The 24416-nt window shown below is 44.2% G+C and overlaps 1 protein-coding gene across 1 annotated transcript in view; it reads right to left on the reverse strand.

Annotated features, from left to right (window-relative positions):
• The window catches only part of ubr1 (ubiquitin protein ligase E3 component n-recognin 1), a 38083-nt gene that overhangs the window by 4493 nt on the left and 9174 nt on the right, over positions 1-24416 (reverse strand). The window contains exons 5-42 of the mRNA XM_014187517.3: positions 15992-16119; positions 15755-15893; positions 15513-15575; positions 15096-15327; positions 14903-14991; positions 14688-14786; positions 13577-13734; positions 13373-13472; positions 13131-13259; positions 12803-12983; positions 12278-12339; positions 12012-12122; positions 11804-11869; positions 11590-11691; positions 11435-11498; positions 11130-11254; positions 10001-10053; positions 9795-9897; positions 9627-9675; positions 9352-9506; positions 9132-9231; positions 8906-9009; positions 8711-8791; positions 8434-8612; positions 7593-7795; positions 7372-7465; positions 7095-7247; positions 6846-6946; positions 6659-6755; positions 6305-6453; positions 6136-6191; positions 5942-6038; positions 5761-5828; positions 2426-2661; positions 637-773; positions 433-541; positions 213-269; positions 35-112 (exon numbers count right to left, since the gene is read on the reverse strand). Coding sequence (XP_014042992.1) covers positions 35-112; positions 213-269; positions 433-541; positions 637-773; positions 2426-2661; positions 5761-5828; positions 5942-6038; positions 6136-6191; positions 6305-6453; positions 6659-6755; positions 6846-6946; positions 7095-7247; positions 7372-7465; positions 7593-7795; positions 8434-8612; positions 8711-8791; positions 8906-9009; positions 9132-9231; positions 9352-9506; positions 9627-9675; positions 9795-9897; positions 10001-10053; positions 11130-11254; positions 11435-11498; positions 11590-11691; positions 11804-11869; positions 12012-12122; positions 12278-12339; positions 12803-12983; positions 13131-13259; positions 13373-13472; positions 13577-13734; positions 14688-14786; positions 14903-14991; positions 15096-15327; positions 15513-15575; positions 15755-15893; positions 15992-16119 — 4307 coding nt within the window. The remainder of the gene's footprint in view (positions 1-34; positions 113-212; positions 270-432; positions 542-636; positions 774-2425; positions 2662-5760; positions 5829-5941; positions 6039-6135; positions 6192-6304; positions 6454-6658; positions 6756-6845; positions 6947-7094; positions 7248-7371; positions 7466-7592; positions 7796-8433; positions 8613-8710; positions 8792-8905; positions 9010-9131; positions 9232-9351; positions 9507-9626; positions 9676-9794; positions 9898-10000; positions 10054-11129; positions 11255-11434; positions 11499-11589; positions 11692-11803; positions 11870-12011; positions 12123-12277; positions 12340-12802; positions 12984-13130; positions 13260-13372; positions 13473-13576; positions 13735-14687; positions 14787-14902; positions 14992-15095; positions 15328-15512; positions 15576-15754; positions 15894-15991; positions 16120-24416) is intronic.

Here is a 24416-nt window from a genome sequence, read left to right on the forward strand (position 1 = left end):
TGATAATCCAAGTCAGACAGTGGTGGCTACTTACTGAAAGTGACTGGCTTGATTGAGGAGCGCACTGTAATCCTCAGGAAGCTCAATTAACCGATTCCTTTTCCTGGGATAACTGCAATAATCATTTTATCAAAGATTCAGTTACTCATACGGAAGAAAGGAAAATAAAATCTGAAATATTTCATTCTGTTGAAAAGTGAATTTGAGCTTACCTGATTGTCTGCATTTCCCCTTTTAGGGCTTTGGTTACAGCTGGGTGCCCACACCATCTGAGAGACAGAGGCCATCAATGAAAAATATATCTTAAGTACATCAAACAATTAACTTAGAAACATAGCTACCATCACAAATCTGATAATAAGAACATCAGTTAGTAAATGTTCTATTAAATTCAATGTATTTTGGCTGTGACTAACAGGTTATTGATATTACCTCTGTAATAAGGGAAAGACAGTCCCACGGTGCTCCCGGAAGAGCTGGAACACATCGCAGGGCAATGCCAGATAACTGCACAGTGCCTCCATCTGGCCTTGAGATGTAACTGCAGTCAAGACAGCATGAATGATTCAGTCAGTAAAACCCTAATCCATTCAATCCCCGTACACACCACAATAGTCTGAGCCCTGAGATACCTACCCGTAGTACTGGAGAGCTCCTCTGGAGGGGGCACCCCTGTAAGGCAATTGAAGAAAAGGGCAGCGCAGCGCAGGAAGGGCGTGACCCCTCTCCTCACTCTGTCTGCCACTGAGCTCCCAGACACGTCTGACCTCAGCCTGGACAATAAGACACACAATCTGCTTAGGAAAACAATAGACCTTTGACTGGATGAGCATGAACGGAAAATGTCCAAAAATGACCCACTTCACAATTTACAGAAAGTACACTACCAGTCAAAAGTTTTAGAACACCTACTCATTCAAGGGTTTTTCTTAATTTTCAAAAATGTTCTACATTGTAGAATAGTGAAGACATAAAAACTATGAAACAACACATATTGAATCATGTAGTAACCAACAACAAAAAAAGTGTTAAACAAATCAAAATATATTTTATATTTCAGACCCTTTGCCTTGATGACAGCTTTGCACACTCATGGCATTCTCTCAACCAGCTTCACCTGGAATGCTATTCCAAGTCTTGTTGGCTGCTTTTCCTTCACTCTGCGGTCTAACTCATCCAAACCATATCAATTTGGTTGAGGTCAGGGAATTGTGGAGGCCAGGTCATTTGATGCAGCACTACATCACTCTCCTTCTTGGTCAAATAGCCCTTACACAGCCTGGAGGTGTGTTGGGTCACTATACAGTTGAAAAACGAATTATAGTCCCACTAAGCCCAAACCAGATGGGATGGCGTATCGCTGCAGAATGCTAAGTGTGCCTTGAATTCTAAATAAAAATCAGACAGTGTCACCAGCAAAGCACCCCCACACCATAACACCTCCTCCTCCATGCTTTACGATGGGAAATACACATGTGGAGATCATCCGTTCACCCACACCGTGTCTCACAAAGACACGGCAGTTGTAACCAAAAATCTCCAATTTGGACTCCAGACCAAAGCACAAAATCTCCACCGGACTAATATCCATTGCTCGTGTTTCTTGGCCAAAGCAAGTCTCTCCTTCTTATTGGTGTCCTTTAGTAGCAATACAACCATGAAGGCATGATTCACACAGTCTCCTTGGAACAGGTAATGTTGATGTGTCTGTTACTTGAACTCTGTGAAGCATTTATTTGGGCTGCAATTTCTGAGTCTGGTAACTCGAACTTATCCTCTGCAGCAGAGGTAACTCTGGGTCTTCCATTCCTGTGGCGGTCCTACTAAGAGACAGTTTCATCATAGCGCTTGATGGTTTTTGCGACTGCACTTGAAGAAACTTTCAAAGTTTTTGAAATGTTCCATATTGGCTGACCTTCATGTCTTAAAGTAATGACAGACGGTCGTTTCTCTTTGCTTATTTGAGCTGTTCTTTCCATAATATGGACTTGGTCTTTCACCAAATAGGGCCATCTTCTGTATACCACCCCTACCTTGTCACAACACAACTGATTGGCTCAAATGCATTAAGGAAAGAAACACCATAAATTAACAAGGCACACATGTTAATTGAAACGCATTCCAGGTGACTACCTCGTGAAGCTGGGTGAGAGAACGCCAAGAGTGTGCAAAGCTGCCATCAAGGGAAAGGACGGCTATTTGAAGAATCTCAAATATAAAATAGATTTTGATTTGTTTAACACTTTTTCTTGTTACTACATGATTCCATGTGTTATTTCATAGTTCTGATGTCTACACTATTATTCTACAATGTAGAAAATAGTAAAAGTAAAGAAAAACCCTTGAATGAGTAATTGTTCTAAAACTTTTGATCAGTAGTATTTATTACATAAAGAAATACAGAGAAGACAGCATTCCTTCTTACCCGCCGGTACACTGTGACACAGCGGCATAGAGCTCTGCTGCTGCCCTCTCCGCCTCTCCCTCCTCTCCCCCAAACACTGCTGTGTCATCTGTGGAGGAGAGGAGGACCTGCACCATGTGGGCCATGGTGACCAGGTGCAGGATGTAAAGGTGGTTGTAGGCAGAACTGACAGCAGAGGGTTGCAGGTCTACCGCCTCCTCCTGGTAGAGAGCTGGAATGGCAAGCACCAGCCCCACCTGACAACACACAGAGAAAGGTTGGTTATCCCCAGAGCGTGTGGAAGACCTACTGTATGCATCAAACAGAACATTAACTTCCTTCACTAAGGTAACCTGCCTAAATGACTACCGACCCGTAGCACTCACGTCTGTAGCCATGAAGTGCTTTGAAAGGCTGGTCATGGCTCACAACACCATCATCCCAGAAACCCTAGACCCACTCCAATTTGCATACCGCCCCAACAGATCCACAGACGATGTAATCTCTATTGCACTGCACACTGCCCTTTCCCACCTGGACAAAAGGACCACCTACGTGAGAATGCTATTCATTGACTACAGCTCAGCGTTCAACACCATAGTGCCCTCAAAGCTCATCACTAAGCTAAGGACCCGGGGACTAAACACCTCCCTCTGCAACTGGATCCTAGACTTCCTGACAGGCCGCCCCCAGGTGGTAAGGGTAGGTAACAACACATCAGCGACGCTGATCCTCAACACAGGGGCTCCAACATGATCATTCAATTTGCAGATGACACAACAGTGGTAGGCCTGATCATCGACAACAACAAGACAGCCTATAGGGAGGAGGTCAGAGACCTGGCCGTGTGGTGCCAGGACAACAACCTCTCCCTCAACGTGATCAAGACAAAGGAGATGATTGTGGACTACAGGAAAGAGAGGACCAGGCACGCCCCATTCTCATTGACGGGTATAGCAGGCTGAGATCTTCAAGTTCCTTGGTGTCCACATCCCCAACAAACTAACATGGTCCAAGCACACCATGACAGTCATTAAGCAGGCACGACAAAACCTATTCCCCCTCAGGAGACTGAAAAGATTTGTCGTGGGTCCTCAGATCCTCAAAAGGTTCTACAGCTGCACCCTCGAGAGCATCCTGACTGGTATGGCAACTGCTCAGCCTCCAACCACAAGGCACTAGAGGGTAGTGCGAACGGCCCAGTACATCACTGAGGCCAAGCTTCCTACCATCCAGGACGTCTATACCAGGCGGTGTGAGAGGAAGGTCCTGAAAATTGTCAAAGACTTCAGCCACCCTAGTCATAGAGTGTTCTCTCTACTACCACAAGTCAAGCGGTACCAGAGTGCCAAGTCTAGGTCTAAGAGGCTTCTATAAACAGCTTCTACCACCAAGCCATAAGACTCCTGAACATCTAGTCAAATGGCTACCCAGACTAGTCACATTGCCTGCCTGCCTGCCTGCCTGTCCCCCCCCCCGCCACTGCCACTCTCCGTTGTCATCTATGCATAGTCACTTTAATTAACTCTACCTACATGTACATACTACCTCAACTAACCAGTGCCCCGCACACTGACTCTGTACCTGCACCCCCCCTGAATATATTATTTTTTACTGCTCCTCTTTAACTACTTGTTACTTTTATCTCTTATTCTTATCCGTATTTTTTAAACTGCACTGTTGGTTAAACTGCACTCCAGCTCGGAAACCAGATTGCATAGCGGTCATGGGTGCACCCCTGCCCCGCTCAAGGTCCTAAACGATATCATAACCGTCATCGATAAAAGACAGGACTGTGCAGCCGTCTTCATCGACCTGGCCAAGGCTTTCGACTCTGTCAATCACCGTATTCTTATCAGCAGACTCAACAGCCTTGGTTTCTTTAATGACTGCCTCGCCTGGTTCACCAACTACTTCTCAGATAGAGTTCAGTGTGTCAAATCAGAGGGCCTGTTGTCCAGACCTCTGGCAGTCTCTGGGGGTACAACAGGGTTCAATTCTCGGGCAGACTCTTTTCTCTGTATATATCAACGATGTCGCTCTTTGATCCACCTCAACGCAGACAACACCATTCTGTATACTTCTGGCCCCTCTTTGGACACTGTGTTAACAAACCTCCAAACGAGCTTCAACGCCATACAACTCTCCTTCCGTGGCCTCCAACTGCTCTTAAATGCAAGTAAAACGAAATGCATGCACTTCAACCTATCGCGGCCCGCACCCGCCCGCCCGACTAGCATCACTACTCTGGACGGTTCTGACTTAGAATATGGGGACAACTACAAATACCTAGGTGTCTGGCTAGACTATAAACTCTCCTTCCACTCACATTAAGCATCTCCAATCCAAAATTAAATCTAGAATCGGCTTCCTATTTCGCAACAAAGCATCCTTCACTCATGCTGCCAAACATACCGTCGTAAAACTGACTAACCTACCGATCCTTGACTTCGGCGATGTCATTTACAAAATAGCCCCCAACACTCTACTCAGCAAACTGGATGTAGTATCACAGTGCCATCCGTTTTGTCACCAAAGCCCCATATACTACACACAACTGCGACCTGTATGCTCTCGTTGGCTGGCCCTCGCTTCATATTCGTCGCCAAACCCACTGGCTCCAGGTCATCTATAAGTCTTTGCTAGGTAAAGCTCCGCCTTATCTCAGCTCACTTGTCACCATAGCAACACCCACCCGTAGCACACACTCCAGCAGGTATATTTCACTGGTCATCCCCAAAGCCAACACCTCCTTTTGCTGCCTTTCCTTCCAGTTCCCTGCTGCCAATGACTGGAACGAATTGCAAAAATCACTGAAGTTGGGCACTTTTATCTCCCTCACTAACTTTAAGCGTCAGCTGTCAGAGCAGCTTAACGATCGCTGCAGCTGTACACAGCCCATCTGTAAATAGCCCATCCAACCAACTACCTACCTCATCCCCATATTAGTTTTTCTGCTCTTTTGCACACCAGTATTTCTACTTGCACATCCTCACCTGCACATATATCACTAGTGTAAATTGCTAAATTGTAATTACTTTGCCACTATTGGCCTATTTAATGCCTTACCTCCTTACTTCATTTGCACACACTGTATAGAGATTTTTCTATAGTGTTATTGACTGTACGTTTGTTTATTCCATGTGTAACTCTGTGTTGTTGTTTGTGTCGCACTGCTTTGCTTTATCTTGGCCAGATGGCAGTTGTAAATAAGAACTTGTTCTTAACTGGCCTACCTGGTTAAATAAAAAAAATTACTTAAAAAGGGGCTCGTAAATAAGCATTTCACTGTAAGGTCTACACCCATTGTATTAGGCGCATGTGACTAATAAAATTTGATTTGATGGGTGACTTACCAGAAGGTGGAAGAAGTCTACTTCTAGAATAGAAGGTGTGCTCTCTGAACTCATGGTGGGTAACAAGGCTGTAGAGAGAAGAAACCAAATCAAATATTACATAAAATACCAAATCACACAAAATGAGTTTAGAATGTTAGGTGAATGGATATCGTGTGCTGGGTGGTGTTTGAACATGTACCTCCTAACATGTCTGTGAAATGCTTCTGAATGACAGCCTGGGAGCTCTTGAGGCGTTGGGTTGCAGAAAACTGAACCACAGCCTTCAGGCCCGCAAGCTGAAAAAGAAAGTAGAGTTACTGTGATAAATCCCTCCGAGGGGATAGGTGAAAACTGGTCAAACACAGTCCCTCCACTGTAATCGATCTGACCTACCTGTCTGTTTTGTAAAGAGCCAAACAGTGTCTTATCCTCTTCCTGTAGCAAGTTCTCTGTTAAGAGAAGAAAAGAAAACATACTGAGTAATGGTAAAATTAGTTTAGCTAGAAAAAGGATGGAAAGAGAAACAGATAGAGAGGTAAAGTAGAGAGTCGGTGGGACTGACCAATGGCCTGGATGGTGAAGGCACAGGTGTTCCAGGACATGACGGGCACGGCGGGACACAGCTCGTTAGGCCCCGTCTGCAGCCCCACCCTGTGCACCGTGGTGGCACACACCACCAGCATCTCCGCTATGCTGTCAGAGTACTTCCTCCTGAAGAAGATCAACAAGTACTGATTACATTACAGAGCATGTAGTGAGTGGATACATAATATAGTACACTGTCAATAACATGGAAATGAGGTCAGTGTGCGTCGTGCGCTATAGAAGCATTTGAATAAACCATTGAGAGCAGATAGTTGTGTAAGTGTGTGTGTGTGTGTGTGTGTGTGTGTGTGCGCGCGTGTGACTGACTCACGGCTCTTTTACTCCAAAGCTGAGGATAGAGCGGAAGTCTGGCTGGCCTTCCCCGCAGAGGGCAGTGTCTCCGTCACTGATAGTCTCACTGCTGCTTTCTGGACCACAAACACAATGGAGTCACACCTACAAAAGCACTGGGTTCTCTCCACTAAGATGACTTTGTGAGATCACATAGCTGTCTTTACCTGGTCCCTGAGCGACAGACTTGAGTCCTTTGATCCTGGCAGAGAGGATCTGGATCCAGCGAGGGAGGGTGAGGAGCTGTCCCACCAGCTCTGCATTCTCACTGCAGACAGGACATAAGGGACAGGTCGGTTACAACTGATATGTTCACTACTGGGTCATAAACCAGATTTAGTTTTATGGATACTCCAAAAACATATCTAAACCCAGTCATTTAGGAAGTGGCAAAAACGTCTAAAAGGAAGACATACTAGTTAAGTGTGAGTGGTTCCAAGGGGATGAGAGGAACAACAGTGTTGCACAGGGACTTGCAGAGCGGGCACATGTACTCCCCGTTCTCCAGGTCAATGATGAGCTCAGCATGGAGCCGGTTCCGTGTGGTGTTCTGGACTGCCTCAAAGTACCTAGAACACACAGACCAAAAAAACAGAGATGTAGGTCTAATCTATCTTTAGGTCTTCAGGCCCAAGATAGTATGTTGGAATCATCATCCCTATGAGTCAGTGATACGTAACTGCAGTGACTCACTTCTGCCAGCAGGTGGCGTGCATGACATGGCCACAGCTGCCAGTGTGAGTCCCCACAGCCAGGTCAGGTGGCATGAAGAGGGGGTACATGGTCTCTGTCACACAGAACAACACATTAACATCTTTAATCATTTAAACAGTAATGCAAAAAGAGATGACAGTGGTCAGAGAGTATTGTGAACCACAGGAGATCAAATGGAGGAGACTGAAAAGGGAACTAACCATTGTTGGCCAGAGTCTTCCCCCGGCACTGTGTGAGCACGGTGGACCTCTGGACACAGGCGGTCAGCACCATGGCTGGAGAGCGGGCCTGGACCTCCTGCTCCTCCTGACATAGTATGCAGGTCAGCACCTCCCTCTCAGCCGGGGTGGAGCCCCGTTGAGGCCCCACAGCCACGCACAACTCTCCCAGCTCCATGGCACAGCTACAGGACAGGAGGAAGAAACATGACAACACAATTACTCATTTAAATCACTTATAGATACCCTCCTAATCACTAACCTTCACTCATGCAATCAACCCAATTCAAATTTGAATTCACACTCCCTCCTGCAGTAAACTTGAGGTACTAGTACGCAAGCTAGAGTATATTATTAAAGAGATTCTCCAGTACTTATGTATACTTTTCAGCCGGTAGTTCTGAACGTAGCGCTCACGAGCCAAAAGTGGTCACCGATAACTGTGTACTACGTCACATATGTGCACCATGTCATTACTCTCTCTCGCTCTGCTGCGGATGCATCTTGCTAGCTGTCACTCAAATTGCGAGGGGCTGAAGGTCATTGGCTTGAACTCAAATTGCTAGGGGGCTGGACCACGTGAGAGAAAATGTAGGGAAAATGGCGCAACACAGCTTTCAGAAAAACTGTAGCTTTCAAACTAGGGATTTCATGGCTAATTGAGGTAAGAAGATAATTATGCATGTATGAATTACACATGGACACATCCATCCCAAAGCGAGAGGTTTAAAAAAAAGACTTCGTAGTCGCCAAAGTTCCGGAGCATGTCTTTAAAGTAAAGGCAACACTCTATAGTCTCCCTCACGGCCAACACCCTCCTCACCTCTCTCTGGAGGCCACAGGCTCCCCCTGGGAACTCTCTGGCATGTTGTCATACAGCATCTTGTGTGACTCAATGAAGTTCTTCTGCATGGCCGACATCTGGGCCATGATCTTCTGCCGATGGAGCTTGGCTGCCTCCGCTTTCCTCTTCCGCTCGGCTTTGTCTTTGTCAGGGACGATCTGAATCAATCAATCAGACATAGACAGAGGGTGAGGATTCTTCAATGCAGAAATGTTGCATGACAAAGGTGTAATAATGACCTATGTTCTGTTTTTACCTCTTCTGGCTTGGTCTGCTCCACGCTCATAGAGGCTGCTGGGCTGGACTTCTCCCTAAGGCACTTCACCATCTCAAACATCTACCAGAAAGAGAAATATGATCATTTAAACAAAAAGCTGTACTGTAAACTGTCTAAAATCTCAGTTGAAAAAAGATAATAAAATCTCTTAACAGGACAATGAAGTTAACCCACCTGCAGTGTCCACTTAATCATATCCTTCTGGGCTTCCAAGGAAGGAAGAGCCGTCATCTTGGACAGGAGGTGGAACACAGATTTACGATGCTCGGAGCCAATCGCTGAGAGAGTAGAGAAGCAGAAAATGTCTCAAGAACAAATGTATATGAACTGTACCCTAAACCAAGAATAATCCAAGTGACACATATTTAAAGACAAAACGTAGTATCTCTAGGACACTCACTGCGAGCTTTGAGGCTGAAGTCAAAGGTGACCTGCTCCACAGTGCTTGTTCCCAACTGGGCCTTCTCCTCCAACAGACCCTGGCCTATAAGGTGCAGGGACTGTGGGGGCACACACAGTTACCGTTAATATGGTTCATATAAAAAAAAAAAAGAAAGAGAGTGAGAGCTAGAGAGAGAGAGAGCGCGCGCGAGCGGGAGAGAAATACATGCGAAAGGTACCCTCTGGATCATGGCCTCTGTCCAGTAGGTGGCCCGGTCCTCCACAGCTCTCTGCAGTACTCGTCTGAGGATGTGGATGAGGATGTCACAACACAGCAGATGCACTATGCTGGAGAAGGCTGGGCAAAAGGGAGGGGGGACAGGGGGACGCAGGGCTGGGCATGGACAAAAACAGACAGTAATGAATCATAAGCAAATAGTGAATCACCTACAGGGATTGGCTCATAACACTGTGTTCCTTTGTTATGAACGTATGATAATAACTTCCATCTCACCTTTGTCACTGCCCTCCTGAGTTCTTCTCTTCTTCTGAGCATCTTCTGCCTGGGGCACAGAGTTCAGGGGTCACAAGGTTACACATTAGCAAATGCCAGCTGCCAAGGGAAAATTGGCTTTGGAAAAACAAATATAAACGTGTATGTAGCCTCTGTAGCAACATATACCTTGCTATGCTGAGATTTAGAATAGTGAAAGAAGAAGGGATTGAATTCCGGCAGGCACTCCTTTTTCACCTCATACAAGCCGTGTCCGGAAACACCTGGCTTCCTAAAATGGGAGGATCAACAGGTCAGTGAAAAAGCTTGTCAAACGTTATTTATTATTTTGATTTGTATTATTATGGTCAAGATGACCTTAGTGTTACACTTACTTGAAGGTGGCAACTTTTGGAATGACAGTTTCCAGGCCAGTTTCATGGCTCTCCTACAAACAAAGACAGTACATTGTTGCAGTATAAAAGTGGTGACGAAGTGGTAACAGTATTAGTGCTGAAGGCCTTCCCACACTGTACGTCGGATTAAGTATTTTAGGATTATTACATATGATTCAAAATTCGAAAGGCACTCGCACATCTGAGCCATCTTTGTTGCATGGTAACAATTGAATAACATGAGAAAAAAAGAAGAAACCTGCACACTGCTCTTACTAGTATCACTGCTCTTTACTAAGCTTTATAAGAGCTCTGACGAAGGCCTTCAGGCCGATACGTAAAGCTTATTAAAGAGCAGTGATACTAGCAAGAGCAGTGTGCCGGTTTCTTCTTTTTTCTCAGGATTATTACATGTCACACTATGCGACGTTAGCAAATTATTAATCTTGATATCAACTTGGCCAGACTGTACCATTTGCTTAAGTGTAGTCATTACATTCTGCGATTGGCTTGCTAGGCTATGTCAGCCGACGTAGGTTACATCAACTGCAGTGGTGTATTTGATCTGCGTATGTGTCAGAACCAGTAGCTCAAGCCTTCCTCTTATTGTGGTCGTCACTAGTTAACACAGCCACAAAGTCATAAACCCTGCCTATACAATAGATGTTTTCAAGTCAGATTTTAATCCCAATCCTAACCTTAACCTTACTGCTAACATTATGTCTAAACCTAACCTTAAATTAAGACCTCAAAGCTGAAAATTGAGATATTATATGAATCTGACTATTCAATCGTATTATTCTGGGCGTACTCAGTGTCAGCCGTGTTCCTATTGGTCAAGTCACTGAGATCGGCTCGTAACAGCAGCCACAAAACACAATAAAAGCTCAAACATTTCTGACATTGACAGAACTGTGTCGGAGCCTACGACTGCCCGTAGTGGTACTTATCGGCAGGCCTCGACCCTGTCACACTGAACAGGCAAAGACGTCCAATAATCGTTTACAACCTAAGAATGTGCCCGCGACGTGGACATTTTGTCTGGGACGGCAAAATCCTGGTATAAGACGGCTAAAATAGTACAGTCTGTGTGGGCCTTTAGAGGACTGGTATAGGTCCACATTCTCACGTTCTCTGGCAGGCCCTTGACCAGGCTGCTGTGAGCCATGGGCTGAATACACAGCAGGTGGATCACCTCCCTCATAGTCACATCCTCTTTGGTCACGTGACTGATCCCTGGGACATACCGCTCCCCTGGGGACACAGGGAGCATGACATACAGAATGAGACACCCTTCAACATAATCAATAACTGCTATATCATCTAGCCAACGAGATGTCACTATACACAGTGAACTTACTAACTAAATATTAGGATTTCGCCAGACATTTACTTAAGTAGATATGTTATTTAGAAAGCAGCTTAGGGACATACCAACAATGATGATGAGGAGGTAGAGCATCTCTTCTGTTAACCGGTTCCACTGTTTCAGCAGTTCCTGAACAGGACCATTGGTGTTTTATTCATTTACCATTTTTCCTAAATGTAATAATCATTTATTTGAACCAATAGTCGATGGTCTCGCTTACTTGGTCTTTGCTTGCGAGACTTCCATTGAACACATCAAAGAGCTCAAATCTCTGCAAGATCAGCATAATGAAGTGGTTGGGGTCCATTTTGGAAGCAGCGATCTGTAAAAAGTTTTGAGATGAGACTTCCGACTATGTAGTGGTAGTCAGGAGACTCCATAGAATAAACAGGGAGGTGAGCGCAGAACAATGTTGCTGCTGCTAAAACACTAACCTGTAGCATGATGACATCCTTGTCAAACATCTCATCCCTGCATTTTACGTCATGGTAATAATACACCTGGAAATGACAAATAATCTTACATTGAAACACTAACGAGATTTAAGCAATCACAAAATGTGAAATCAATTCTTGAAAAGTTCCAGTTTTAGCAACAGTTGACACCATCAGCCCATCCAAGCCATCACAGCCCGCCTTTCACCTGGCTGACGAGCGAGAGGCCGTTCCTGCGCCACATCTCAGCTGAGACTTGGGCAGCCAGCACCACACAGCGCAGAGGGTGCTCCGCAAACCAGGTGAAGTCACAGCTCTCCTGTAACACATAGACGTCCCTGTCTTTTAGCAACAGCAGTGGGAAGAAGATAGTCTGCAGATACAAAGCTGATTCTTACTGACTTATGACAGATGAAACACAAGAAAACCGATGGAAAGATTTAAAGTGAGTTTTCACTTGTCACAGATACTTACTGGATCCAGGAATTCGTGGAGGCGTTTGACTGCCCCTGTATAACACAGCTGTACATACAGGCCTGGGGATCATAAGGAACTGGTATTAGAGGTTTCATAAAACTCAAGATGCATTAAATAACAGAGTGAAGGTGGAATGACAGCATAACCAATAGGGCTGGGACGATACCAGTATCGCGATAACTTCTTTAGGAAATGTTACTTCTTAAGGAAAACAGCCCTAATATTGGAAACAAACATTATGCTGTCATCCAGAGTCACATGTATTTATTTTCCAAGCTATATTACACAATATTTTACATACAGCAGGTTTTCAAAGGACCAAAGAGTTTGGTCTGCTTTGTGGTTTCATTTTTGCCATGTAAAAAAATATTGCAATAATGGTCTCGTCGTGGCCCTAACAACCAAAAGGCATGCTGTGTGATCTTCATTTCCATAACGCCATCTTCATTTACACAACCCCAACACAGAGCAATTTCCCAAGGCCCATAGGGGCAGACAGATGGACAGTATGGTTCTCCTCACCTGCGAGCGCCCTGGAGATGGGCAGGTGTATGCTGACAGGCTCCTGGGACACCTTGTATGGGCTGACATGGAGGATGTGTTTACACATGTAGTAGTCTGTGGCCTCGCTTTGAAAGGGTTGGTTATTGCAGCGCATCAGCGCCCTGTGGCACTCCCTGAAGGACATGAGGAGAACAGTCTCCTGGGGGGGGGGGGGGGGGGGGGGGGGGGGGGATGGGCAGAGATGCCAGTCAAGTACACAGGAACATACACTTTTCCATATTTATCCATTAATTTATCAGAGATTTAGGGATTTGGGAATTTTAAAAAGCATTGCGTGAGGACTTACATCAGATGAACACCAGTCCTGGAACATGACGAGGATGTGTCGTAGCTGTCTCTGGATAGAAAACCCAGCCTCCCATTCAGGCTCGACCTCGATGTGCTGACCAAACTGCCGCTTCACCTCCTCCATACCCTACCAAGAGAACAACCATCTGATGCATTTCATGATGGAAGCAGAGGCTGCAAGTCAATACAAAAGCCCTAATGCCCGCCAGTTACTCCAGAGTGTAAAGCGACTGAGTGTACCTGCATGCAGTGGAGGAGCCCCAGGAAGACCCTGAACCCCTCCAGGAACTGGGTCCTCAGCTCCTCAGTCCACACAGAGGGCTTGCTGATCAGAATGTACCTGTGAGGTAGAACACGTTCATATTACGGATAAGCATCAGGCAGCTATAGCAAGAGAGATATTCCTAATGTCAGAGATTAAGCTGAGTAGTATGTCACACCCACCTGAGGTCGTGGAAGATCACCTGGATCCGGAAGAACTTGTCTGAGTTGTACCCCTGGAAGTGGAAGCGATGGTTGGCATCCAGGTGCTCCGACAGCAGCTCCATGACGGTGTCAACGATCACCTTGATCACATTCCCTTCCTCAATCAGCTGCCTGGCCTGAACAGAGATAGTGAAGGATTGTCGTGGACGAATCAGAATTAGTTGGGTAACATAGATAATTAAGATGTTTTATTAGTATAATATGCTTATTTGAGGTACTTGTCATTAGAAAGTGTCCATTGGACTCTGGTGTCTTTTCAGTTGCATGTCTACCTTAGCTGGGGCTCAGACACTTGGGGCCCAGAGAGGGGAGAGGTCAGACTTGTCGTCATGGGAATGTGTCTTTACCTATGCTTAAACCATGTGAAGGGATGGCGTGATTACTGGGGAACCAATGACTTGTCTCCACAATGTCTGTGAGCAAGTCACACCCTCCTTTTCCTTATTGTGGGGAGGTTTATGGCAGTGTCTGGGACCATGGTCTCTTAGATCTCACACTTATCCTGTGATAATATATGGCCTAGAGGCTCACTCCCTCCAGTGAGCCTGTCCAGGAGTAGGGTCAAGAGGGGGTTTGCTTGAAATGAGAGTATCTAGAGTTGACAATTGATATATGCCATTGGATGAAATAGTTCTGTTCAATACCGTACCAGGGAGGGACAGTTCTAAGGAGACCAGATACTGGGCTATACCATTAATCCTGTTGACATAGCAGTTACTGTCTGATGTGTTTTATGGATATCTGTCATACAAAACGTAACCTTTGTGAACTGTTACTAAGCATCTGTGGTTTGTCAATGTACGTTGAAGGGGCTGTATCGTTGCTATAAAAGATCCCTGTAGCCATTCTGCAATCACCTCATTAAATGATTCATTCGAGAGAATGCATTATTGGGGGTCAAGAACTCAAGTATCTTAATTAAGTATTAAAGATGTAGTTAACTCGGACTGGTGTGTTTGTAACTCCTCATTTGGTAATGCAGAAATTAGCCACCACAGGATACAGTGGTATGTGAGCTAAGCCTGGGAAAATGTTCCTTTTATATTACATGGATGGCCATCGCTCTCACCAGAGTGGGTACGGTGAAGATCTGCACAGATAGAGCTGTAATGGATATGCTCCTCTCATGGTCATCAAGTGTGTAGTCCTTCTGCAGTTGTTTGTAATGCTGAAAGACAGTGAGGGCAAAAGGGTGAGACGGACAGTATAGGTTAGCCACATAATTGTAATGTAAAGGTTGCATTTATTTTAAACATATCAGTGTACTACTGACTTCTGACATACCTTGGTGAACTCAATGGCAAAGCGCCTCTTGTACTCGGTCTCCATCAGCAGGCTACAGAAGATCAACTCATGGATGAACTTGCGGGCTCCTGGTGGAAAGAAGAGAATGGGCTTGAATGTGATGGACTGGAGGCAAAACAGAGGTGCATCTTAATGTAGAGAAAGATTGGAGTATGGATCAAGGTCTTCTTGCCTTTGTACAGCCTGGAGTCATGCAGCATGAGTCGGCTGATGAGGCTGGGCTGGTCCCCCTCTGAGCTGGGCTCCAGAGCCACCTGGCAGAACACCTGCCTGAACCCCACTGAGTAGCCGATGATCTGCTGAAACCAGGCGCCCAGTCGCATGGCAAAGCTCTGGTGGGCCATGACCGCAGAGTGGAGGATCTCCACACGAAGGGGCTGCAGGGAGATGTGCTCCGAGTGGGACTAAAAGCACAACACAGAATAAAGCATGGGTTAGAGGTTAGTGGCTGCAGGGAGATGTAGTCCCACGTTGGACTACAACAGCACAGCATATAGCAGGGGTAAGATGTCTGACTCAGAACAGTGGAGGTGATTACGTTCTATGGCAAAATTAGCATTTTGTAGTTTTATAAAAGGCTATGATTTACCCTGATGAGGTCCTTGGCTTGTTGGCAAGACCGGAGCTTCCCTCGCTTCACTGCCCTGCGACCCTGCATTCAAAAGAGAATGATCAATTTCAAGTGCATAGCTATAATAACAACGAGAGTTCAACATTGCAGCAGAAGACATTTGTTTTCCGTTTTTTCCCCTTTATTGACATATCTAGATGCTTTAAATGAAAGAAAGTAATGAAGAATGCCAGATGGCAGAGAATGCCTGCAGACAGTACCTCTTTGTCAATGAGGGCTGTGTGAGTATGTGCCTCACTGTGGTCACACTGAACAGAGCGCTGCAGGGTGTAGATCACATGGTCATATGAGTGGTGCTCATCGTTGTAGAGTACACAGTAGTATGTGTCCTCCTTCACCCTATGAGAAATCACATTGAATGTCATTCTGGATTTAAAACTACTGGTGTAATGTGGATACATTTGGTGCTATGGTTATCATTAGAAATAGGCTAGTACCTGGGCTGCAGTTCTGCTGCTAGCTCATAGCTCTCCTCCCACACCAGCAGATCTGTAGCGTAGCGCAGGAGAACCTGGAAGAGCTTCTGGGCACGCTCACGTAAACCAGGCTCTAACACACACTCATCCTACAGAGACAAAAAGTATCAGTTACACACATTTTTACATTTGAGTCATTTAGCAGACGCTCTTAACCAGAGTGACTTACAGCAGCAATTACAATTATGTGCCTTGATCAAGGGAACAGACAGAATTTTCACCTAGTTGGCTCGGGGAATCAAACCAGCAACCTTTCAGTTACTGGCCCAACGCTCTTAACTGCTAGACTAGCTGCCGCCCTATGGTATGGCGCCATCTGATAAACACAATCATGTCTTGCACATGTAGGGCCCTATAAAATCTGTTTAAATGTTCTCCATTTTGTTTTCTCATGTTTCAGATTTCATTTCTTTTAGATTTTCACTCTCAAAATCACAGTTTTTAAATAGAAAAACAACACAATTGGATGTTCTAAGTCCACAACCATGCTTAAACTACATCAGGAGACAACATTTGGAGGTCTGGCAAAAATCTAAGAAATGTTGGGTGTACATACCCTTTAATTGAAGTGCACACCAGCAAGAGACTTGCTTGGTTATCAGTCTTTCTGTAGCAGACACGTGGTTACAGAGTTTGCTAAACAAATCACCACTGGATTGACGCAAATAATCATGATACACTATATGACCAAAAGTATGCTTTCCACTAGATGTTGGGACATTGCTGCAGGGACCTGCTTCCATTCAGCCACAAAAGCATTAGTGAGGTCGGGCACCAATGTTGGGCAATTAGGCCTGGCTTGCAGTCGGCGTTCCAATTCATCCCAAAGGTGTTCGATGGAGCTGAGGTCAGGGCTCTGTGCAGGTCAGTCAAGTTCTTCCACACTGATCTCGACAAACCATTTCTGTATGGACCTCGCTTTGAGCACGGGGGCATGGTCATTCTGAAACAAGAAAGGGCCTTCCCCAAACTGTTGCCACATAGTTGGAAGCACAGAATGGTCTAGAATGTCATCATATGCTGTAGCGTTAAGCCCGAACTATGAACAACAGCCTCAGACCATTATTCCTCCTCCGCCAAACTTTACAGTTGGCACTATGCATTGGGGCAGGTAGCATTCTCTTGGCATCTGCCAAACCCAGATTTGTCCGTCGGACTGCCACTCTAGAGAACACGTTTCCACTGCTCCAGAGTTCAATGGCGGCGAGCTTTACACCACTCCAGCCGACATTTGTCATTGCGCATGGTGATCTTAGGCTTGTGTGCAGCTGCTCGGCCATGGAAACCCATTTCATGAAACTCCTGACGAACAGTTCTTGTACTAACGTTGCTTCCAGAGGCAGTTTGGAACTTGGTAGTGAGTGTTGCAACCGAGGACAGAGAATTTTTACGCGCTACGTGCTTCAGCACTCGGCGCTCCCGTTCTGCGAGCTGGTGTGGCCTACCACTTAGTGGCTGAGCCGTTGTTGCTCCAAGATGTTTCCACTTCACAATAACAGCACTTACAGATGACCGGGGAATCTCTAGCAGGGCAGAAATGTTATGAAATGACTTGTTGAAGAGTGCCATGTTGAAAGTCACTGAGCTCTTCAGTACAGGCCGTTCTACTGCCAATGTTTGTCTATGGAAAATGCATGGCTGTGTGCTCGATTTTATACACCTGTCAGCAACGGGTGTGGATGAAATAGCCGAATCCACTAATTTGAAGGGGTGTCCACATACTTTTGTATATATAGTGGATATTATTATGTTAGGTAGGCATAGACTACTTTGTAGTTAACATTTAATTGAGAAGGTCTTTGGGATAACCTTTTCTTCTACCAGAAGACGGTTGTCATTAACATCATCACTAATGGCGACACAAAGTGGAGAGACGAAGCCTTGTGAGGTATTGGTCGGTCACATGCATGAACCAAACGTTAATGAAATAATATGAATAATTAATCATGCAAATATAACTTGTCTGTGTAAGCAGTATATAAAATAACTAAGAGGACTGCCCCGGGGGAACTCCTGACAGACGTGTACTACTTGGTGCATTAAGTTTGTTGGAACCTTTCCAGCTTGTCGATAATAAAGAATGATTCATTTAATATTGACTTCATGTGTCCCTGGTGGTAATTTCCATGACAATATGAATTACTTATGCATTTGATTTTGTTCATGTCTTATAATCTTGGGCAAATTAAATCATTTACTAATAAATTCAATACATTTAGTTGATTTCCTACTAAGTTCAATATATTTTTGAATATTGTTGAACGTTGTTTTAATGTCTGGATTCTGTGATTCCGTCCACATTGCAGATTTTATAGTGCCCTACACATGCATAATTAAGACAGTTCAGACATATACAAACGTATACAATAACTAATTCAACAAAAGTTATTTAGAAAACTCAAATAAGACAGAGCTCATTGTTTTTCTTCACATAATCTCTTTTTTTGGTGGATCAGCTTAATATTCCCATATCTTTTTTTGGTAAATATGGGGGAAGGGTGGTAGGGTGTGCAGAGAATAATAAAGGTATACTCTAAAAAAAAAAGTTATATGTATGCATGCATGCATACATGCATACATACATACATACATGCATGCATACATACATATACACATACCTATATAGACATACATACTTTTTTTTAGAGTATACCTTTATTATTCTCTGCAAACCCTACCACCCTTCCCTTTATTGGAGTAAACTAATAAACAATAACACTTAAGCGTCTACCTTCAGTTTATACATCTTATAGACAATCTATTTTACAATAGTTATATTTTGTTTGTTTTTAGTCCTTCCTCTATTTTTGATGTCCATCCAGTTTTATTTCTATTTGTAACTGTGCTATTTCACATAATTTCTGAACCTATATACATTTTACAGACCCTGTATGTTTTACATTGGTTATCTTGTTATTAGTCCCACCCTTCAGCTCCATTCAACCCCTTCCATCTAGGTCTTAACACCATCCATTTTGGATTTCTATTTGCCATATATTTTTCAACTGTGCTGTGATGCTTCACAAAAGCACTGAACCTTTCTATTCTCATAGCTTCTACAGATTGTAAATTAAAAATAAACTGGGACATGCTTAACACCAAGGCCATCCTACAATCTAAGCTTGATGCCCTCAATCTCACACAAACTCACACAAACGGGCACCCTCATAGATATCATCCTAACCAACCTGCCCTCCAAATACACCTCTGCTGAATTCAACCAGGACCTCAGCAATCACTGACTCATTGCCTGCATCTGTAACGGGTCTGCGGTCAAATGACCACCCCTCATCACTGTCAAACGCTCCCTAAAACACTTTCCGTCAGTAGATGATGCCTGGTTATTTTTTTAAAGTGCTTTCCTCACAACCTTAAATAAGCATGCCCCATTCAAAAAATGTAGAACCAGGAAAAGATATAGCCCCTGGTTCACTCCAGACCTGACTGCCCTTGACCAGCACAAAAACATCCTGTGGCGTACTGCATTAGCATCGAACAGCCCCCGCGATATGCAACTTTTCATGGAAGTTAGGAACTAATATACACAGGCAGTTAAGAACGCAAATGCTACCTTTTTCAAAACAGAAATTTGCATCCTGTAGCACAAACTCCAAAACGTTTTTTGGACACTAAAGTCCATGGAGAATAAGAGCACCTCCTCCCAGCTGTCCACTGCACTGAGGCTAGGAAACACTGTCATCACCAATAAATCCACGATAATTGAGAATTTCAATAAGCATTTTTCTACAGCTGGCCATGCTTCCACCTGGCTAACCCTACCCCAGTCAACAGCCCTGCACCCCCCACAGCAACTTGCCCAAGCCTCCCCCATTTCTCCTTTACCCAAACCCAGATAGCTGATGTTCTGAAAGAGCTGCAAACTCTGGACCCCTACAAATCAGCCGGGCTAGACAATCTGGACCCTCTCTTTCTAAAATTATCCGCCGAAATCGTTGCAACCCCTATTAGTAGCCTGTTCAGCCTCTCTTTCATATCGTCTGAGATCCCCAAAGATTGGAAAGCTGCCACGGTCATCCCCCTCTTCAAAAGGGGGAGACACTCTAGACCCAAATTGCTACAGAACTATATCTATCCTATCCTGCCTTTCTAAGGTCTTCGAAAGCCAAGTTAACAAACCGACCATTTCTAATCCCACAGTACCTTCTCTGCTATGCAATCTGGTTTCCGAGTTGGTCATGGGTGCACCTCTGCCACGCTCAAGGTCCTAAACGATATCATAACCGCCATCAATAAGTGACAATACTGTGCAGCTGTATTCATCGACCTGGCCAAGGCTTTCGACTCTGTCAATCACCACATTCTTAGTGGCAGACTCAACAGCCTTGGTTTCCCAAATGAATGCCTCTCCTGGTTCACCAACTACTTCTCAGACAGATTTCAGTGTGTCAAATCGGAGGGCCTGTTGTCCGGGACCTCTGGCAGTCTCTATGGGGGGTGCAACAGGGTTCAATTCTCGGGCCGACATTCTCTGTAAACATCAACTATGTCGCTCTTGCTGCTGGTGATTCTCTGATCCCCCTCCACACAGAAGACACCATTCTGTATACTTCTGGCCCGTCTTTGGACACTGTGTTAACTAACCTCCAGACAAGCTTCAATGCCATACAACTCTCCTTCCGTGGCCTCCAACTGCTCTTAAATGCAAGTAAAACTAAATGCATGCTCCTCAACTGATCGCTGCCCACACCTGCCCGCCCATCCAGCATCACTACTCTGGACGGTTCTGACTTAGAATATGTGGACAACTACAAATACCTAGGTGTCTGGTGAGACTGTAAACTCTCCTTCCAGACTCACATTAAACATCTCCAATCCAAAATGAAATCTAGAATCGGCTTCCTATTTCACAACAAAGCATCCTTCACTCATGCTGCCAAACATACCCTCGTAAAACTGACTATCCTACCGATCCTTGACTTCGGCGATGTCATTTGCAAAATAGCCTCAAACACTCTACTCAGCGAATTGGATGCAGTCTATCACAGTGCCATCCATTTTGCCAACAAAGCCCCATATACTACCCACCATTGCGACCTGTATGCTCTCGTTGGCTGGCCCTCGCTTCATATTCGTCGCCAAACCCACTGGCTCCAGGTCATCTATAAGTATTTGCTAGGTAAAGCCCCGCCTTATCTCAGCTCACTGATCACCATAGCAGCACCCACCCTTGGCACGCGCTCCAGCAGGTATATTTCACTGGTCACCCCCAAAGCCTATTCCTCCTTCGGCCACCTTTCCTTCCAGTTCTCTGCAGCCAATGACTGACGAACTGCAAAAATTACTGAAGCTGGAGACTCATATCTCCCTCACTAGCTTTAAGCACCAGCTGTCAGAGCAGCTCATAGATCACTGCACCTGTACATAGCCCACCTGTAATTAGCCCATCCAACTACCTCATCCCCATACTGTTATCTATTTTGCTCCTTTGCACCCCTGTATCTCTACTTGTACACTCATCTCCTGCACATCTATCACTCTAGTGTTTAATTGCTATATTGTAATTATTTCACCACTATGGCCTATTTATTGCCTTACCTCCGTTATCCTACCTCATTTGCACACACTGTATATAGACATTTTCTATTGTATTATTGACTGTATGTTTGTTTATTCCATGTGTAAGTCTGTGTTGTTGTTTGTCTTGCACTGCTTTGCTTTATCTTGGCCAGGTCACAGTTGTAAATGAGAACTTGTTCTCAACTAGACTACCTGGTTAAATAAAAGGTGAAATAAAAAATATATACCACTTGGGTCCTGTTTCAGTAATAATGATATCAGACCTTGTTGCGTGTTCGATAATCTACCATTTATATAGGAGTGGTTAAAACATGCTAATATTTGTCCTCTGAGTATGTCAAAAACAGTTTGGTATACTTCCACTGGTATAACATCCAGCCCTGGAGTTTCCCAGCCTTAAAGGCTTTAATTGCATCAAGAAGTTCCTCCTCTGTAATTTGGCCTTCACATGAGTCTTTCTGTACAGATGTTAATTTTACATTATTATTATTAGGAAAACAATCCATACAATTAGCTTCGGTTAGTGGAGATGGGAGACTGAAATGAAAACATTCTTAAAGTACTTTACTTCCTCTTTCAAAATATCATTCAGTGAATCATGCGTGACTCAATCATTTGTAACAAGTTTCAGTAAATTATTTTTGGTAGCATTTCTATGTTGAAGATCTAAAAATAATTTGGTGCATTATTCCACATATTTTATCCAGTTGGCTTTATTTTTATAATATATTACACTGGATCTTTCTTGAATAAGTTCCTCCATTTCTTTTTCCTCTAACTTATTATGTGCCTCTATGGTACAGTTTTTATTGCTATCTAACTGTATTGTTAGTCCTTCAAGTTCATTTGTTAATATGGACTCTTTTGATCTAAATTTGTTTTATAGACGAGTACTGAATTGCATGGCCTCTAAGGGAACATTTAAGTGTCCCATACAATAAGGGGATCTGCGGTACCCATGTTTTGTCTGAAAGTCAGTTGTCAATTCTTCTGTCCTAGTTCTAAACAATTTATCATCTAGTAGGCTTTGATTACATTTCCAATATCCTTGCCCACATGGAATTTCTGTAAGAGTAATATATATGCCAATTATGTGATGATCAGACCACATTCTGTCCCCCATCAACACTAACTTTTGGTGCCAGAGAGAATGAAGAAAGTAGTCAAGACGACTAGCTTGATTAAGCCTCCGCCATGTATATCTCACTAGGTCAGGGTATTTAAGCCTCCATATATCCACTAATTCCAATATATCCATGACATTCATGATTTCCTTAAGTGCCTGAGGGTGATCGTTTGTAATGTGATTTCCTTTCAGGTCCATAGAGGTATTTAAGACCGTATTTAAATCTCCCACCATAATAATAGAGTCTAGTGTTGCTTGTAGAGTTGTAGAATTCTTGTAGAATTCTTATATATATTTTCAAAGAAGCTTGGATCATCATTATTTGGACCGTATAGGTTAATAAGTCCTATCTGTTTATTGTCCCATAACATATCTAAAATAATCCATCTACCTTGATGATCTGTTTGGACAATTTGCACATTTAGATCAAAATTACTGTTAATTAAAACCATCACCCCTTTTGAATTTCTTTACCCATGGGAGAAATATATTTCGCCCCCCAGTCCTTTTTCCACAAAACTTAGTCTAAAATTGTTGAATGAGTTTCCTTTAAACAATATATATTATATTCCTTCTCTTTTAGCCAGGTAAATACTGATCGTCTTTTCTTATTATCTACTAAAAAAAACATTACAATTGTAACTGGCTATACTTATTTCACCACTTACCATAATGAGACAACTTTCAATTCTATTTATCAAAATATATGTTTGTAAACATACCATTAAAAAGTAACATGATGATTGAGTGTCTATATTGCTGTACCATGATATTTGCATTGCTACTAAGTAAACCTACAATTGGTACCCACTATTCCACCCGCTAAAAGCCCTCCTCATCTCGAGTTGGGTTGTCATCCCAATGCCCGGCAGACCACCCCCGATCCCATTGCCCTGAAAAGACTGGGATCCATCCTTGGAAAAGAGCAAACAGTGCCATTTACAGAACAAAAGTAGATCAACCGCCAAAAATGCATTTCCATCGCCCTCACCTCGATTTGTATGTATAGATGGATAGATGGATATCTCAAAAAAATTAAGGGAACACTTAAACAACACAATGTAACTCCAAGTCAATCACACTTCTGTGAAATCAAACTGTCCACTTCGGAAGTAACACCGATTGACACATTTCACATGCTAAATTTCACCCCCAATAAAGGAGTGGTTCTGCAGGTGGTGACCACAGACCACTTCTCAGTTCCTATGCTTCCTGGCTGATGTTTTGGTCACTTTTGAATGCTGGCGGTGCTTTCACTCTAGTGGTAGCATTGACGGAGTCTACAACCCACACAAGTGGCTCAGGTAGTGCAGCTCATCCAGGATGGCACATCAATGCGAGCTGTGGCAAGAAGGTTTGCTGTGTCTGTCAGCGTAGTGTCCAGAGCATGGAGGCGCTACAAGGAGACAGGCCAGTACATCAGGAGACATGGAGGAGGCCATAGGAGGGCAACAACCCAGCAGCAGGACTGCTACCTCCGCCTTTGTGCAAGGAGGAGCAGGAGGAGCACTGCCAGAGCCCTGCAAAATGACCTCCAGCAGGCCACAAATGTGCATGTGTCTGCTCAAACGGTCAGAAACAGACTCCATGAGGGTGGTATGAGGGCCCGACGTCCACAGGTGGGGGTTGTGCTTACAGCCCAACACCGTGCAGGACGTTTGGCATTTGCCAGAGAACACCAAGATTGGCAAATTCGCCACTGGCGAATTTCCCCTGTAGTGA

This window comes from Salmo salar, chromosome 01, assembly GCF_965601325.2.
Source record: "Salmo salar chromosome 01, fSalSal1, whole genome shotgun sequence".
NCBI lineage: Eukaryota > Metazoa > Chordata > Actinopteri > Salmoniformes > Salmonidae > Salmo > Salmo salar.